At 30.5% G+C, this 19127-nt stretch overlaps 3 protein-coding genes across 3 annotated transcripts; 1 reads left to right on the plus strand and 2 right to left on the minus strand.

Moving 5' to 3' along the window:
* Nucleotides 1-5262: 5262 nt before the first annotated feature.
* On the minus strand, nt 5263-8019 carry OCT59_018772 (uncharacterized protein; the record flags this gene model as incomplete). Its single annotated transcript, XM_066135608.1, has 7 exons — nt 5263-5367; nt 5438-5489; nt 5628-5960; nt 6023-6109; nt 6188-6311; nt 6636-6926; nt 7437-8019. The coding sequence occupies 7 exons, from the start codon at nt 8017-8019 to the stop codon at nt 5263-5265; spliced, it is 1575 nt and encodes a 524-aa protein (XP_066004879.1).
* Nucleotides 8020-8665: 646 nt separating this feature from the next.
* Nucleotides 8666-9037, minus strand: OCT59_018773 (uncharacterized protein; the record flags this gene model as incomplete). Its single annotated transcript, XM_066135609.1, has 1 exon — nt 8666-9037. The coding sequence occupies one exon, from the start codon at nt 9035-9037 to the stop codon at nt 8666-8668; it is 372 nt and encodes a 123-aa protein (XP_066004880.1).
* A 1761-nt stretch (nt 9038-10798) lies between these two features.
* On the plus strand, nt 10799-12056 carry OCT59_018774 (uncharacterized protein; the record flags this gene model as incomplete). Its single annotated transcript, XM_066135611.1, has 6 exons — nt 10799-10869; nt 10965-11328; nt 11397-11460; nt 11603-11630; nt 11699-11969; nt 12051-12056. 6 exons carry the CDS (start codon nt 10799-10801, stop codon nt 12054-12056), a joined length of 804 nt encoding a protein of 267 aa, XP_066004881.1.
* Between the last annotated feature and the right edge of the window lie 7071 nt (nt 12057-19127).

The raw sequence follows: 19127 nt of genomic DNA on the forward strand, positions 1-19127 counted from the left end.
TTTACTAAATAAAAAAAACTTTTAATTAAACTATTTTCAAATAATTAATTTTATCAATAAATCTTTAAATATTATATCTGAATTTTTGTAATTAATCATTTATTAAATATTTCTTTTAAATAAAATTAATTGTAATTTATATTATTAAATTTATATCTGAAAATCATAAATTTATTTTTTGTAAAAATTTACTTAACTGTATTACATCATATTCTAAAATATCATAAAAAAAATCTATAAATGTCAAAATTTTCCAAAATATTAATTTATTATATAATTCTAGTTCTCTATCATTTTTCACTTCTTTAAAAATTTGCAATAATGCAAAAATTGAATTACAAATATTTTCAGTTTTACATATTTTTTAACTGCAGATTTTTTGAAATATTTGCTGCTCTTTCTGTAGTAATTAATGATACAAATTATATAAAATATTTTTTTATTATTATTATCATAATATAACTAAAAAAATTCTATCTAATAACTATTTAATTTTAAATGTTTTATTAAAATTAAAATTTTTTGAATCTACTTAAAGATTTTTAGGATTCTGCTTATCTTTTTAAATAAAAGTATTATTATTTTTTTGATGTTTAAAGCTGTATTGTAACAAAGATATAATAAATTATTATCGATAAAAAAAAAAGAATAAGTAAATCTAAAAAAAAATCTAAAAAAATTTTATTGGTTTCAGTAAAATTTTTTTATTTCAGTTATATATTCTATTAAAAAAAATAAATTTCTGAAATTTTTAAATTTTCAAGAAAATTTCTGAAATTTTTTCAAAAACTTTTTATATACTAATATAAAGGTTGCTAACTAAATGATAAAAAGTTAATAAAAAAATTACAACTGCTACTTCAATAAAAACTGTCTATTATTAACTTATATAAATAGAATTTTTAAATATTAAAATAATTCAGATATTAGAATAATCAAAAATATTATAAAAATCAGAAACTATACATTGAATAATGAAATTATAACACCAAATAAAATCAAATTTAATCCATCTGATATAATCAATATATATACAGATGATTCACTAATAAATTGCTTTAATAATTAATTGCCAATCCGCCACTCAACAATACAAAATTGATTAGTAGATCTGTCGCAAGTTCTTATATGAATGACATCGATCGGCACATTTCAACTCCGATTTTGTCCTACATAAGTCATGCTTAATGTAACCATACTTTACCAATCAATAATGCAAAACGTGAATATGTCACAAAAAAAAAATTTTTTTTCGTTTGCTATAAAATTTAAAGAATTTACTTTGGAGGAAGTCACCATTCCAGCTCATATTTTAGGTAACTTTACACCAATTATTCGCGAATTTTGCAAATTTTACAAGGTTTTTTTGTATTATTATATAATATATGGTATATTCTTGCTTAGATTAACAAAATAATGTTTAAAAAAAAATAAAATAAAATAAATTTTTTTTTTTTTTTTGGCAATGTTTTAGTTTTACCAGTTTTATAAAACTATATCTAAGTAATGTAACACCCTTTTTTAATGTATTTTTAGGGCATTTATATTACAACAAAACGTTTTCAAACTTGTGCAAATACCATTCAGAAGCAATAGTATTTAATATAAAAATGTCCGACGAGATTAATTATAGATTGCCGATCATTTTGTATCGCTAAGTGGCGAATCGGCAATTAATAGCTTTAACATTTTTACAAAATACATAAATACAGATTAAATAATACTGAATGGTAAAGATGAAGTAATATTGAAATGTAGTATTTAATCATAGATTGGCCTTCATTTATATATATAGAACTAGGAGGTATCTTATCAGCTATATGTAAAGGGTCTGGTTCACATTACTGATAATCATATTACCGATAATCATTTTACCGATAATCCTTTTACCAACAGGTACATTTTACCGATAATCATATTACTGACAATCATTTTACTGACAAAATAATAATTATTTTTAAGTTACAAAAAAAGCAAATTATATAAACTAAATTAAGAAAATTATTAAGAACAATTCTAAGTACAGTCAACTCCCTCTATAGTCACTCCCGTTATAGTCACATTCTACTATATACTTTACTGAAACTTGGAGTTTACAATCGATATTGATTAGATATTGCAATGATATCATTACGATATCATTACGATATTTTGATAAAAAATAGATTCGACGTCGTTAAGTTAGTCGTAACTATATTTATTCGACATTGATTAGTTCGATATCTCTGCGATATCGCAGCGATCATTATGCGATGTAAATATTATCACGTAATCACATCGTAGTGATGTCGTATTAACATTGAATTAATATTACAAAAATATTTGACATTTATTTGATATCGTAACCATGTCGTATTAACATTGAATTAATATTACAAAATATTTGACATTTTATTTGATATCGTAACCACATCGTAGTGATATCATATTAACATCGAATTAATATTGCAAAAATATTTTACATCTATTTGATATCGTAACCACATCGTAGTGATGTCGTATTAACATTGAATTAATATTACAAAATATTTGACATTTTATTTGATATCGTAATCACATCGTATTGATATCATATTAACATCGAATTAATATTCAAAAATATTTTATCTATTTGATATCGTAACCACATCGTAGTGATGTCGTATTAATATTGAATTAATATTACAAAATATTTGACATTTTATTTGATATCGTAACCACATCGTAGTGATATCATATTAACATCGAATTAATATTGCAAAATATTTGACATTTTATTTGATATCGTAACCACATCGTAGCCATATCGTAGTGATATCATATTAACATCGAATTAATATTGCAAAAATATTAAAAATATTTTACATCTATTTGATATCGTAGCCACATCGTAGTGATGTCGTATTAACATTGAATTAATATTACAATTTTATTTGATATCGTAACTACATCATAATAATATCATATTAATATCGAATTAATATTACAAAAAATGTTTTACATTTATTTAATATCGTAACTACATCGTAATGATATTATATTAACACCGAATTAACATCACAAAAATATTTTTATTGTAATATATGTTTATTATTTATTATACATTAATAATAATAATTTTTTATTAGTGGATTATTATGGGTGAGTGGAGTACGTTTCTTTTCTTCCTTTTTTTTTATTCTTTTCTTCTCTTTTTTATTCTTTTCTTCTCGTATGTGAGTGGATGGATACGTCATTTTCAATTTTAAAATATATATATATATATATATAAAAAATAAAAAAAACAATCATGATTAATAAAATGTACTCTTTGTAAAATATATTTAAAATTTAATACATAACCTTGGGATAATAGTTAGAGCAGGTAATTCCGGGATTTTGTAAAGAATAATAAAAATGATAATATTTTTAAGTTAGTTCTTTCTTTAAATTTTTTTGAAAGTGTTTTGTTTCTTAAAATCATAATATTGTAAAAAAATGCTGGTTGCTACGACTGACGGACAACGACAAATTGTCAGGCTACCCCCGGACAAAGTAATTGGAAGGCGGAAAATGCCATAAATATCCAGCCCTATTTTACAACATTTTCTTCCAGGCTAAAGCAAATATTACAAAAGAAATTGCAAATATATTTAACAAGCAATAGATACATGGCCGTTGAAAAATATATTCACACTTCATATTGTAATACCACAGTCTAACAAAGAAATTGCAAATATATTTAACAAGCAATAGATACATGGCCGTTGAAAAATATATTCACATTTATACCACAGTCTAACAAAAAAATACTCAAACCACAACATATTGTAAAAAAAATATGAAAAATACGCGTATATCCTATTTTCATACCTTGCTTAACAGCTCCACTATTTATTTAAAAAACGGCTTTTTTCTCTTTTGTATGTGGGTAGGTGGGTACATTTTTCCTTTCTTTTATTCTTTTCTTTCGTATGTGAGTGGCGGGTACATTTTCTTTTCTTTATTCTTGCTTTTATTCTTGCTTTTCGTATGTGGGTGTCTTACTATGTTGAATATATAAACTAAAGTGTCCCAAAGTATTGTTAATATTGTAAAAAGATAATTAAAGTATACTTTAAAAAGAAAAAAGAAGAGACGAACTAAAATACCGTAAAGTATTAATATAAAAGACAAGAGAAAAGCGTATTTTTGAAAATAAACAAAAAAAATCTCATTAATAAACGCGAATTTTAGCTATTTTTAGATATCACATGCATGATATCACATGCATGTAATTAAAGTGATTTTAATTGGTTAATTTTAATTTATTATTACATCATGCATATGATTTTATTGGTTAAAATTTTATACGATACAAATTAAAATAATTATTTTATTATATTTATATAATTAATATAATTATATGGCTGTAAAATAAAAATTATTTTTTATCCAAATTCTATTTGTAGTATCATGATTTGGTAGTTGGCACCTTTCTGAATTACAATTATGAATAAAATGTACTTTTTGAACATTATCTATTACAGTAATTGGAAAAATACGTCTCCATTTATCTCCTGTTCTTGGAGACGGTAAAGTGGACATTTTAATACTGAATGTTCAACCATAGTATCTTCAAACCAATCTACAACAATAAATGCATAATATTTGTTATTGTTACCCTTATGTTGAAAGATACCTTTGATTATTGCATAAGATTCTTCATGATCTTCTTCATAAATTGTGATAAAATCATCGAGATGTAGGTGAACTTTTGAAAGGATACCATTTTCTTCTTCAATCATATATGATGCAAATTTGTACCAACTAATTGAAGAGTTTATAAGTGCCGCCTCAAACTTCATATCCACATAAGATAAAAACAATTCAGTTTTAAAATTATGTAAAGTTAAAAGAAGTTTATCACGTTCCTCGCTTTGGCATTCTTTTTTTTAATGAAATATTGGAAATAAAGTTTACTGGAGATATAACTAAATTAAAAGATTAGTAAATATAAATATCAAACATGTACTATTATATGCAATAAAATACTTACTTTTTGTATCATCATCATCGTCTTGAACTTGTTCAGTTGCTTCAGTTGAATATTTATCTTCTGTAACATACCAATTTAAAAATAATTGTCCAAAATTTGAATTTGTAAATCCAGTACAAGATCTATTAAATCTTGGATCAATACCACCATCTGCTAAATGTCGAATTGCAAATAAAGTATTGTAACGCTTTAATAAATCTAAATCTATGTTTTTGCAATTAGTTTTTGGTACCATCACCCCTTAAAAATACGATGGACCATTTCTTTTATACCAACTTGGGTATTAATAAAAGTGTTCCAAAGGTTTTAGCATGCATCAAAAGATGCATATTAACGTGTATGTTTGGTAAATTAACAAAATTTACAAAAACCTATAAAAAGTAAAATATTGTTAATTATTTGAAATTATTCCACATTTCAATATCAAATTTGTAACTATACCTTTGGAAGGATTGAAAACTCTTCTTCAAGACATTGTTGCAATTCCTCATAGCTATCTGATGTAAATTTCTTGTTAAAAACCGCTTTCATAGTTTTTGCAACATGTATCCAACAAGATATAATAATTTTTGGAACTGAACTAACTCGAAATGCATCAATTCTTTGTCGAATCAGTCGGCTGTTTCATTACGTTTCGATACTTGATTCTTTTAAAAACTGGTTTAACAAAAATGGCATAATCATAGCTAATCTAAGTAAATCCGACATCATAAAACTATTGTAGTGAGTAATCGGATTTGGTAAGCGAGACCATCTTTTTGGGATTTCAAAATTTTTCCAAATTTCGATAAAATTATCTTCTCCTTCTCGTGAAAATAATTCACAAGTTAATTTTAGTAGCCGCCCAATCTTTCCTGCAGTCGCATGATAAACATCCTGCGGCGTCTGTAAATGTCTTTCCCTTTTTAATTTATCTAAAATACTAGGTAATGATCGTAAACCATATTCCGTACAAAGTTGATCTCTTCGACATTATAGTCTCATGAGAAATTTTTAAGATTTCTTCGTCTGTAATATGATGATAACGTAATGTTGTTACGATATCCCTGATTGTGAGCACTCAATGATTCTTTAGTAGTTTTACAAGTACGACAACCCTTATTTGCATTATGTCTAAATTTATTTTTTAAACAATTTTAATAGTTGTCATAAAATTATATTATTATATTATTAACTAAGTTGAAAAAATACCTTAAGATCTCTGTCATATCGTTACCTTGAGGTAAATCTGCCGTAACAACGCCTAAACCAGCAATTATCCATGCATCTTGTCCTTGGACAGTCATCACCTTTCCTTTCTCTAATTCCTTCATTTCTGAAATGAATGGTATCATAAATTCGTCAAATTTTCCTCCAAATGGGATAAACCCAATAACAAAATGGTTCTTTATTAGCTTTCTTTGATGTGCTGGCATATTTCCAAACTGTACATAAACACCACCTAGAGAATGGTATACATTTCTAAATGTACCAAAATCATCATAATAAAGATCTAAAAACAGCTTATAGATTGGCATAGATGATGATGGTGGATTTCTAATAGAAATGTAATCAGATGGATGTAGGTATGAAAGCTTTACATTACGAACGTGCCAACGGTCATTACATTTATAAATTATTTCACTAATCCGCAATGAACCATCAGGAATATTTTGATGTTGAAACATCATCAATATAGTTACTTTTTCTAAAATTTGAGAAGTCATTATAATTAAAAATGGTTCGTCTTGTAACCATACTTCACCGGTAATAGAACGACGTTGTCTTGGTAACCCTTTTAAATTTCCGGGTAAATCACTATATTCCAAAATTTTTTGAATTCGTAACTGATAATATCCATCATGATTTTTTAAAATTGATCTTAATCTTCCAAGTTTTTTTTGACCATTATCATCACGATAGTAAACAAAATCACCAGATCGGTACAATACTATTTATTAAAAATAAATAACTTTAATAAATATTATCAATGATAATAAATTATAATTGTATCAAAGTGTATTAATTTATAACCTTCTGATATTAATATTTCGTGTTGTCCAAAAAGTGGGGATTCCCCCCATAAATTTCCATGCCAAAATTCTGATTTTTCTTCAGAATTAATGCCGGGTCCAAAATACATATGCTTCATTAGCATCGGATTATTAAGAACACGCCATATAATTTCACTAATTGAGAGTTGATACGAAAGTTTTGATCCTCGTGAGGTTGATGGAGTTTTTTTTGGTGAAATTTTAATAGACTTTGTTATTATTGGTAGGAGAGGAAGACGTTTTCTCCATGATTGGAATCTTCGGATATTTTTTACCACATGGGTAGGTTCAAATTGAGAATTGTGAATGATATCGACAAGATCTTCATATGCTTTCGTACATTATGTTTCGAAGCCAGCAAAATAATGCCGTAGTTGTATAATTATCAAAGTACGGTGCAAATTGACCATTGCAGAACGGTATCTTGTCTTCATCTAACGCTTCAACGATTTGATGTATTTCTTCCTCTTCGTTATTACGTTCCTCTTCATCGTTATTACGTTCCTCTTCATCGTTATTACGTTCCTCTTCATCGTAATTACGTTCCTCTTCATCGTTATTACGTTCCTCTTCCACTTGATTATTATTATCATCATTATTACCTTCATCCTCCTCCTCTTCGTCATTGTTTTCATTATTATCTTCCTCCTCTTCCTCCTCTTCATAATTGTATTCGTTATCACTTTCTTCTTCCTCTTCAGTATCAGATGAATTGACATTATCTTGCGAAAATATCATCTCATCATTGTAGTCTTGAGGATTAATTGATCCATATGCATTATCGTCATCATTAATGTCTTGAAAACTTAAATCATCTTTATGATCATACTGAAAGTCCATGTCATCGTTATCATTATCAGGTGAACGTACAGGCGAACGAATTGCCACTCTCTCGTCAGAATCTGTTGTCTCATTAGGTTTGCTGTAAGAAAACCGATTTCGAATTCGAATTGGCTCTATTGGCTTGTTGTGACTATATCGTCTTCTCATCTTTATAACAATTTAAAATAATTCAAATTTAATTAGAACATAATTACCAGTGGTACCACTACCACAGTATCTGTTATAAATTCAATTAGAACTAAATTTATTAAATACTATTAGTGTGTCGGCAAAAAAAAAATGCAATTAAGTAATCAATTCGGTTAAATTACTGCCGATTTGGCTACACAAAATTTAGGGTCAATTATACCGGTTAATGACAATTGGTATGACAAATAATATTATCGAAAATAGTCATTTATTGAATCAGAAAATAAAATAAAATATATAATAATATAAAACATAATAATAATTAAATAAAATAAAACATATAATAAAATAAAACATATAATAATAAAATAAAATAAAACATAATATTAAAATAAAATAAAACATAATAATAAAATAAAATAAAATATATTAAAATAATAAAATAAAAAATAAAAAATCAATGACGTCGGTGAGACGCCCGCTCTAGTGTAGAGTCGAAAGCGAGACGCCTGCGCTCTCGGTGGTAGTAGGGGGATCGGGAGCGAGAGCGCCTGCGCTCTCTATACTCGTATGTCCTACGATCCATCCTATTTCTCCGGGCGGCCCGGACTAATGCTTAAAACAAAGCAAGTATTAATATAAATGCAATGAATTAATGAAAAAATCAGTTAAATAATAAATACTTACGCTCCACTCTCCAAAACTCGTCAGAGAGTTCCTGGTGGAATCTCTCGTCATGCAAAGTCGGGGTACGAGTGGGATATCCTTCAGGATTTCTGTTTATTAATCTCTCTAAATTCTCGTACCCCGACTTTAGCGCATTCCATTTCTCTCTACATTGTTTTCTAGTTGGCCTGAATATGTGGTTGTTTCGTATATCACGAGCAATTCCACGCCATAATTGGTTTTGGTTATGTAACCTCGTTGTGGTGAATAAGGGCTGATAGGCCCGACGACGCTGAATTAAGGTCAAAGCAGCGTCATCGGGCCATTGAATGTATACTGGAAGATTTGCGTTTAAGTTTAATGCTGCCATTATTAAATATTATTAGTTTGATGGGGAAAATGTCAAGAAAAGGCTCTATATTTATAATAAATTTATTATGATTTCTTTGAGTTTATTTTTACGATCTTGTCTAAATTTTTTAGTTCTAATGCAATCATCCTTAATTAATTTATTTAACATTGAATACACACATAATTTTTTTTTGATTTCTTTGAGTTTATTTTTACGATCTTGTCTAAATTTTTTAGTTCTAATGCAATCATCCTTAATTAATTTATTTAACAATGAATACACACATAATTTTTTTTTGATTTCTTTGAGTTTATTTTTACGATCTTGTCTAGTTCTAATGCAATCATCTTTAATTAATTTATTTAACATTGAATACACACATATTTTTTTTTGATTTCTTTGAGTTTATTTTTACGATCTTGCCTAAATTTTTTAGTTCTAATGCAATCATCTTTAATTAATTTATTTAACATTGAATACACTCAATTTTTTGATTTATCAATTTATTTTAAAAATATAATTATAGTAATACTGCATTAATTAATATATATAAATAAAAATAAATAAACAAATTCTATTAATAAAAAATGAGTTAAAATGTTATCTTTATACTTTATAATTATAAAATATAATATTTTAAATCACGCATGTCCTTCCTTGATTATATTTCATATTACACTGCGATGATATATTACAATTATACTGAATTTTAAGCTAACCTTAATTTACACCGTAACGAACTTAATTCGATCTTAATTTACTCCGTTTTAGGAATATTATCGAACAATTAAACAAATGATTAGTTGCACATGACTTGTATTATTTGAATAGTTGATACTTTATATACCGATATTTGATTACACCAATATGTATTAAAACTCTTTCCTATCAGTAATTTCACAATTTCAATCAATATATCGGTATTTTTCAAATATCGTTGTAAGTCTACTACTGTAGATCCCATCTATTTTTTATGTAATCAATCCAGAGGCTTACACTAAATAGATATGGCTTAGTTAGATAGGATCATCACATGGTTCATTGGCTCAGTTATTTTTCCGTCAAGAGTACCAGGATCTTATAAATTTTTTTTTCTTGCATGTCATCGTATCACACATAAAAATGGAAATTCAAAACGTAATATTCCATTAATTTCTTCTCACTCCTTTTCTTCTACCGATCATTTTTCTTCTCACTCCTTTTCTTCTACCGATCATTTTTCTTCTCACTCCTTTTCTTCTACCGATCATTTTTCTTCTCACTCCTTTTCTTCTACCGATCATTTTTCTTCTCACCTTTCCATTATTTTTCTTCTCATTCCACGTATAGCCTGAAAAATATAATAAATTTGAAACCGTAAAATCGATTTGCGGTAATCTTCCATGTAAAAAAAAATTTCACTGAATGAAATTCGATATTGTAATAATTTATTTATATTAATTAAATTTAATTTTCGATCTTCTAGAAATCATAATTTTTAGTTTTCCCATCTCCTGATATTTTTAACTGATCCTGCATTCTACACGATACACAATGATATTAAGATCACGTATATTTTCCAATTAAATACTACAATCATAATTACAATAGCTAAAATCTCAAAATTATATCACGATAACTCGCCCTTTTTTTGTTCATTCAATATTTATCATCTACTTTTTTGAGCAAGAAAGTTGCTCTACATTTTTTATTCATTCATATTTTCTCGATAAATATCACCTACTTTTAAACAAAAAGGTTGTTCCACTTTTTTTTTCGCTCATATTTTTTTTTTATATTATGACGACTAAACGTAAATTACCTAATAAATCGTCTGATGATAATCAAGAAATGGAAGTTGAAGGAGGTATGTAGATATAACTCTTTTGTAAATTTATAGTAAGTTTTGCTTATATAGTTATATGTAAGAAGAATAATTAATAAATACCAAAAATATGTATAATAGGATCGAAAAGAAAACAAATTACGAAAAAAGAAGAGATATTGACATTGAGAAAGCCAATCAGTTGATGAAAAAAAGTAAAAATAGTAATAAAGAAGCTGCCGAATCTGCTGATAAAGAAGTTATAGTAGTAAATGAAAAAAGAAGTAATGATGATGATGATGATGATGATGATGATGATGATGATGATGATAATGATGATGATGATGAGAGTAAGACGGAAGATCATAAAAAACCCGAAGTATTTCAATCAAAGTCAAATTTAGAAATAGTTGCTTGGCTCGTCGACCATCCGGAAATTTTAAGATTGGCACTAGAAATGAACAATACGGATGTTGCTATCTCATCATCCAGTAAAATTACGGACGTAAGTATTAAATTAACATGATTTTATTATGTCTAAATCTTTTAAATAATGTATTTTTAATATTTTAGGATAAAATTCGTCTATGGGACGAAAGTGTCAAGTGTCTTTTTTTACGTGCAAGAAGTCCGCGTGGTGAAGTTTTTGATGAGTTGATAACAAAAATTTTCAAAATAAAAATACATTCGAACGAAGCTTAAAAGCTACCTCGAAAAAACCCGAAAATTTTTTATCGATTTCAGAAATAAGTTTAACCAAATTATTTTAACTTCTGTAGAAGAATTTAAAGAAATAAGAAAAAACAGGTATTTATTTAATTGTTTCGTAGCTAACCAAATAGTGCTGTTTGTATTAATTATTAATTTAATTATAGAGCATCTACTGGAAGTTTATCTCAAAAGGAACTTATAGATTACGTTGATGAAGAATTTGTCCAAAAGATTTTAAGCCGACAGCTTGTAGCTGTTAATATTTCAGAATTAACAAGAAATGGAGGATTCAATACCTTGGTTGATTTCGTAAGAGAAACCTTTAAGGTTTCGTGGAACGGAAAAAATTTGTCCGCCGTTAAAGAATTAGATAATATGACCAAAAAATTAACGATCCCTTCTAGGAGCGGAAATAAGATCGTTGATTCTTTATCGGTAAGTTATTTTATTTATACTGTACCGATACTTCATATCCTTTAATCATAGTTATTAATAATAATATTAAATTATACATAGTTATAAATCTTAGCAAACGCTCTAATTTTTTTATAAAATTATGCATTTTATAACGATATTACATTGAATAAATTTAGTAAATTTTACAAGCAAATGATAATATGAAACATCATTATTCTAAACATTATACCGTAATGTCGAGTGATAATAATATAAAATAAAATGGATGTATAAAACTATAAAATGTTTGTCTAAGATATAACATTTTCAAGTTTAAAAAGTAATTGTTGTTTTGTTAAAAATGGAATGGTTATTATATGACGTTTCTTCTTTAGTATATACGGCCTAAATATCTCTATATATTTGACGTTCTTATACAGATCAAAAAGAATACATTTGCGTAACATTTGCGTAAAGTAAGAACTTTAAAGTTTAAGCCAATTCTGACTGGTAATTTACAAAATAACAAACACATTTCTTAAAAAAAAATTCTGAATCAGAATACTTTTCCGGTTTCCATCTTCGATTCCCTGCAAAAAATTGAAAAGTTCAGGTGCGATAATTTAAGAAATATCCACCTATAAAGAGACTAAACAATTATCAGGTTGATCAAGTTCGTGTAATACCAAATTTAATAAATTGTCTGATTAAATGATCGCGTATATTAAATGATCGCGTATATTATAAGGCTATAAGGCCTATTAATTCCTAAAAAGTCAATTTAACCACTATTTTATTTAACCGCTATTTATTTGTACGTTTTTTTTTTTTTGAAAAAAAAAACTTTCTTTCTGAAAGTAGAGTCTTCCTCCTATACCGTTTGCCGTCGTGCATAGTGTGTTATAGGAAAAGGCGGACTTGAATTATATAGGTGTAAGCTTATGTTATATAGGCGTAAAGCTTATATAATTAACGCAACGAAAATCCTTTAATCAAAGGTTAAAATAGGCATGATGGGATATTCTCATATATCATGAGCTCTGTCTGTTCGAAGTGTCGTTTTATATATAATTAAGTAGGCTTAAGTCGTAAGTAACTTTTTTATAACATTGATTATTGGAGAATTAAGTGGCAAAAATAATTTTTAGTTTGTAAGACTTTTAACTCCATACCAACTTGTGTGTGTTTGGCGTGTAATTAATTCCCTAACCCGCCCACCCACTCGTGGGTTATGTGAGGTTGCTTTGCACTTCTTGCAGCCTACCTTATAATGGGTTTTAGGTCCACGTTTGCCCATTTAAAATTTATTAAACAGGATGTCATTCGTCCAAACACATTGCAACGTTTGTTGATGAAGCTATAGTTGTCTAATAAAAGTTCGCTTTGCCAGGCAATTTATGGTGGATTCAATGGATCAAATTACAAACAACAATAATGCAGTCATATGAGAATTCCAGGCCAAAGAATAAGGGTGAATTGTCAAAGTTGAGAATATATTTGTATTTTTTTTTTAAAGCCGTCATTCTCATGAACTTTTTCATTGTATCCCTAAATTCAATGATTTTGGTAATGATGAAACTGCAGTTGTTTATAGGGGTTTCCCGCCAAACTTCTGAGGTGAATTTATGTCTGGTGTTTTCGAATATACTTATCCTTTTTGCAATAGAGTCGTAGCGAGTATTCTTAAAGCGTACCTGTGACACCCCATCCAACTTGGGCAGTGTCGCTGAATCTAAAGCAAGGTACCCGGTTAATCCTCAACTTTGGGTTGATGAGTTATGATTCTGGAGTATTAAGGCATAATGTTTTGACTTACATCACCAATTTAACTCATAATTCTAATTTATTGAATTAGTTTATTATAGATTTATTGATATTTTTTTTATCTGTTATATAATATTTAAACTAATGTATACTTTATCTGTAATTAAAATTGTTATTGTAATAAATAACCGGTAACTTAAATCTATTGAAATTAACTTTTAAATTAGATTACAAATTATTAAAATATTATAAAACGATATTTGATTGATTTGATATTTTTATAGATAATATCATTTTGATATTATTTTGATACTGAATTAATATTAAAATAATATTATATTGATATTGCATTTATTAAAAAAAATCATTATTGTTATAACAATATCAAAATGATATCGTTTCGTTATTTGTCAATATCGATTAGATAATTATAAAGTGATATCTTTACGATATCATATTGATATTGAATTAATGTTAGAACGATATCATATTAATATCGTATTTACTTTCTATTTTTCATTATTGTTATAACAATATCGAAATATCGATATGATATCGATTTGATGTTTCGTCAATATCGTTATGACGTCGATTAGATAATTATAAAGTGATATCTTTACGATATCATATTGATATTGAATTAATGTTGGAACGATATCATATTAATATCGTATTTACTTTCTATTTTTCATTATTGTTATAACAATATCGAAATATCGATATGATATCGATTTGATGTTTCGTCAATATCGTTATGATGTCGATTAGATAATTATAAAGTGATATCTTTACGATATCATATTGATATTGAATTAATGTTGGAACGATATCATATTAATATCGTATTTACTTCCCATTTTTCAAAAAATTCATTGTTGTTATAACAATATCGAAATGATATCGATCTGATATTTTTTCAAACAAATATCTTTACGATATCATTTCGATATATTGAATTAATATTGAAATGATATCATTGCGATATCATAATGATATCATTTGCAAATCGATATCGCCACGATATTTATTTAACATCATTATTATATCAATTCGGTATTGTTTAAAAATTCAAGGTTTCTGTAAAGTAGTCATACCAGTTGAATGTTCAAAACACTTTATTATTAAAATCTATCCTATATAGTTACAATCTAGCTATAGTCACTATCACACCTATCCTCAAAAATCTTATATTAAAAAGAACCGTTTATAATTACAGTTATATAAAGAATATATTAAATAACTTGGCATCTAATAATCGTACAAAGATATATCATAGCTTGTTAGAATCGTCTCACTGAGACGAATCGAATGGTGGTAGTTTTATCCTTTCCTTTGCAAGTGTTTACGGCCAGATCACCCATTGCCTCTTATGAGACTAATCTCGGGTCTGTGTCCTATCATCTTCAATGGGCAACCATTATACTGAGTACTTAATTCCTCAGGTAACAGCACCACTATAGAAGACATCCCCCATCGGGCCACTTTAGGCTGATCTGAAGCTAGGTACACGCCACCTACTCATCCTATACCCATTGCATGATACTTATACTCAATTTATTTAACGACCTTTAGAGAACATCTACTTTCATGGAGGACTTTCGACAAGTAACATCAACCATCTAGTACCCTTCCATACCACCATTTTAGGTACTAAGTCTCACTCAAAGGCCACTACAGCCCGCGATTACCTAGCACCGATAATACAGTTGTTTACCCCAAGTGGTATACTTTGTAGTGACCACTCGGACAGGAAGTAGCAGGCATCTGTTCAGGATCACCCCTTATGGTGGGTATCAACCACCAGGGATCACCAACCAGAATCCAAGGAGTAGGGAATCGAACCCCATAGCCATGCTACCTGTTCTGTGCACGAACACCTTGGTTGGTCTAAGACCTAACAGAAGGTCTAACTACCACTAAGACATTGCACCCTCAGCTTTACCATCTAGGACGACCATCTAGCCATTACTGACCCCAAGCGGTATCATAGAGTGACCACCCGGACAGGAAGTCCCCCCAAGGTATAGTAGTGACCCCAAGGACAGGACTGCGCACATGCCAATGGCCTCATAGGGAACGTTAGAAGGACACTACGACCCCTCTGAAATGTGCGGCCTAACCGTACACACTAATTCACCATGATGCAGTCCAACTACACTAATCCCTGTACCTTCACGCTATTGGTTGTAACGTTTGCAGTAAAATTCTTTTTATTTCCGTGGTCATGGGAATCGAACCTGCGACCTCACCATACTCAGGCTTAATGAGGGTCTCAGCGACTAACCACCGAAATAGGGTGACCAACCCCAGTTTTATCCTTTTCCTTTGCAAGTGTTTACGGCCAGACCACCCATTGCCTCTTATGAGACTAATCTCGGGTCTGTGTCCTATCATCTTCAATGGGCAACCATTATACCGAGTACTTAATTCCTCAGGTAACAGCATCACTATAGAAGACATCCCCCATCGGGCCATTTGCACTGATTCAAGCAGACACGCCGCCTACTCATCCTATACCCATTGCACGATATCCGATACTCAATTTATTTAACGACCTTTAGAGAGCATCTACTTTCATGGAGGACTTTCGACAGGTAACATCAACCATCTAGTACCCTTCCATACCACCATTTTAGGTACTAAGTCTCACTCAAAGGCCACTACAGCCTGCGATTACCTAGCACCGATAGTACAGTTGTTTACCCCAAGTGGTATACTTTGTAGTGACCACTCGGACGTAGCAGGCATCTGTCCAGGATCACCCCTTATGATGGGTATCAACCACCAGGATCACCAACCAGATCCAAGAGTAGGGAATCCGAACCCCATAGCCACGCTACCTGTTCTGTGCACGAACACCTTGGTTGGTCTAAGACCTAACAGAAGGTCTAACTACCACTAAGACATTGCACCCTCAACTTTACCATCTAGGACGACCATCTAGCCATTACTGACCCCAAGCGGTATCGTAAGTTTTATCCTTTTCTTTGCAAGTGTTTACGGCCAGACCACCCATTGCCTCTTATGAGACTAATCTCGGGTCTGTGTCCTATCATCTTCAATGGGCAACCATTATACTGAGTACTTAATTCCTCATAACAGCACCACTATAGAAGACATCCCCCATCGGGCCATTTTAGGCTGATCTGAAGCTAGGTACACGCCGCCTACTCATCCTATACCCATTGTACGATACCGATACTCAATTTATTTAACGACCTTTAGAGAAGCATCTACTTTTATGGAGGACTTTCGACAGGTAACATCAACCATCTAAGTACCCTTCCATACCACCATTTTAGGTACTAAGTCTCATTCAAAGGCCACTACAGCCCGCGATTACCTAGCACCGATAGTACAGTTGTTTACCCCAAGTGGTATACTTTGTAGTGACCACTCAGACAGGAAGTAGCAGGCATCTGTCCAGGATCACCCCTTATGGTAGGTATCAACCACCAGGGATCACCAACCAGAACCCAAGAAGTGGGGAATCGAACCCCATAACCATGCTACCTGTTCTGTGCACGAACACCTTGGTTGGTCTAAGACCTAACAGAAGGTCAAACTACCACTAAGACATTGCACCCTCAGCTTTACCATCTAGGACGACCATCTAGCCATTACTGACCCCAAGTGGTATCGTGGAGCTGACCACCTGAACAGGAAGTCCCCCAAGGTATAGTAGCGACCTCAAGGACAGGACTGCGCACATACCAATGGCCTCATAGGGAACGTTAGAAGGACACCACGACCCTTAGTTGAAATGTGCGGCCTAACCGTACACACTAATTCACCATGATGCAGTCCAACTACACTAATCCCTGTACCTTCACGCTATTGGTTGTAGCGTCCGCAGTAAAATTCTTTTTATTTCTGTGGTCATGGGAATCGAACCTGCGACCTCACCATACTCAGGCTTAATGAGGGTCTCAGTGACTAACCACCGAGATAGGGTGACCAACCCTAGTTTTATCCTTTTCCGTGCAAACAGTCTTGTGACTTTATCTTTTATTTATATTTTGAGTTTCGAAAAATAATCGAACAATATTATAAAAATAAGAAAATAAACTAATAAAAAATAAAAAGAGTAGCTTCACGACTCATACAAGTAAAGAAATCTAAACTAAAATAAAATTAAAGCAAAGAAAAACTGAACTATTACAGAATCGCATACCCCAACTTTACCCGAAGGCCAGTGTGAGTCAACTATCCAACATCCAAAAATCCAGTCCGTTACCAGAAAGAGATCCTAAGAGGTTGAACTGTTAAGCGGCGCAGAAAATCCAGGTGCGAGATCCAAGATCCACCCCGAATTATAGAAGAGGATATCCAAGAAATCCAGGAATCCTGAGAAACTGACGCCAAAGAAGAGTTGTGTTGTTGTGGAGGAGTAGTATTAGGGAAAGAATTTGTAGATGGGCCACGTAATTTGGAAGCAGCCGAGATACCCTGCGACTCCTCCCAAGCATGGAAAAGAACATTCCGACACAGCCAAATTTCACCATATAATTCGACTTGGAAGTCATTAAGAAGGGGAGAAATAGTCTTGTATATAACAGAGAGAGGAAAGTATCGATTCAAAAATGCCGTTAAATGCGCAGGCAACAATCCTCGAGTAAGCCAAAGACAAGATGAAGAAGGAGCTTCATAGTTCCAGCAATCCAAAGCAAAGAAATTGGTATGAAAGGAATTATCCAAAGATTTTAAGGAAAGGAAAGAAGATAAACAAGAATCTCTAAATTTAATGACTTCAGACCGGTGCGTTAAACAGGGATTTAGTTCCGGTAAAATATAAGGACAAGTCCAAAGATGATTCAAATCTTCAGGAGCAGAATTACACTGCGGACAGAGCCAGTCAGGAGAATATAAGTAAGGTTTACGTTGTTGAAGAGTAGTTAAGGTAGGCAACATATCCAGAAGAAGTTTAATGCGGAAGATCCAAAATTCAGGACGACCATTCCTATGTGAAGCAAAACCTTTAATTTGTGAAAGGCAAAAATATATACCAGCCCAATCAAAAAGTAAAGGAGCACCAAGAGCAGTAAAACGCGCAAGTGAACAGAAAGATAAAAGAGCACGAGCATCTGCAATAGAGCGGAGAAAATGTCGAATATTCACGTCAATAGGCAAGGAGTTAAAAGTCAACACGCATGGAGCATAACAAAATGTTGAAAGTAGAGTAGTGGGTTTTAAGGACGAATGAGCATCTTTTGCCAAAGAATCCGCTTGTATATTGTAGATATCATCGCCATGAGCAGGGACTTTAATCAAATCGACATGAAGATTACGCTCCATGATAAGTTGTCGAATAGAAAGCCAAAGAAGATGATTAGGTTCTCGGAGCAACTTCGGTGAGAAGGGAGCATCAACAAACCGTGTCCACAGTGAAATTAACTGACTACAATCAGTATGAATAGAGATTGATGAATCACG

Source organism: Rhizophagus irregularis, chromosome 28, assembly GCF_026210795.1.
Source record: "Rhizophagus irregularis chromosome 28, complete sequence".
Taxonomy (NCBI): domain Eukaryota; kingdom Fungi; phylum Glomeromycota; class Glomeromycetes; order Glomerales; family Glomeraceae; genus Rhizophagus; species Rhizophagus irregularis.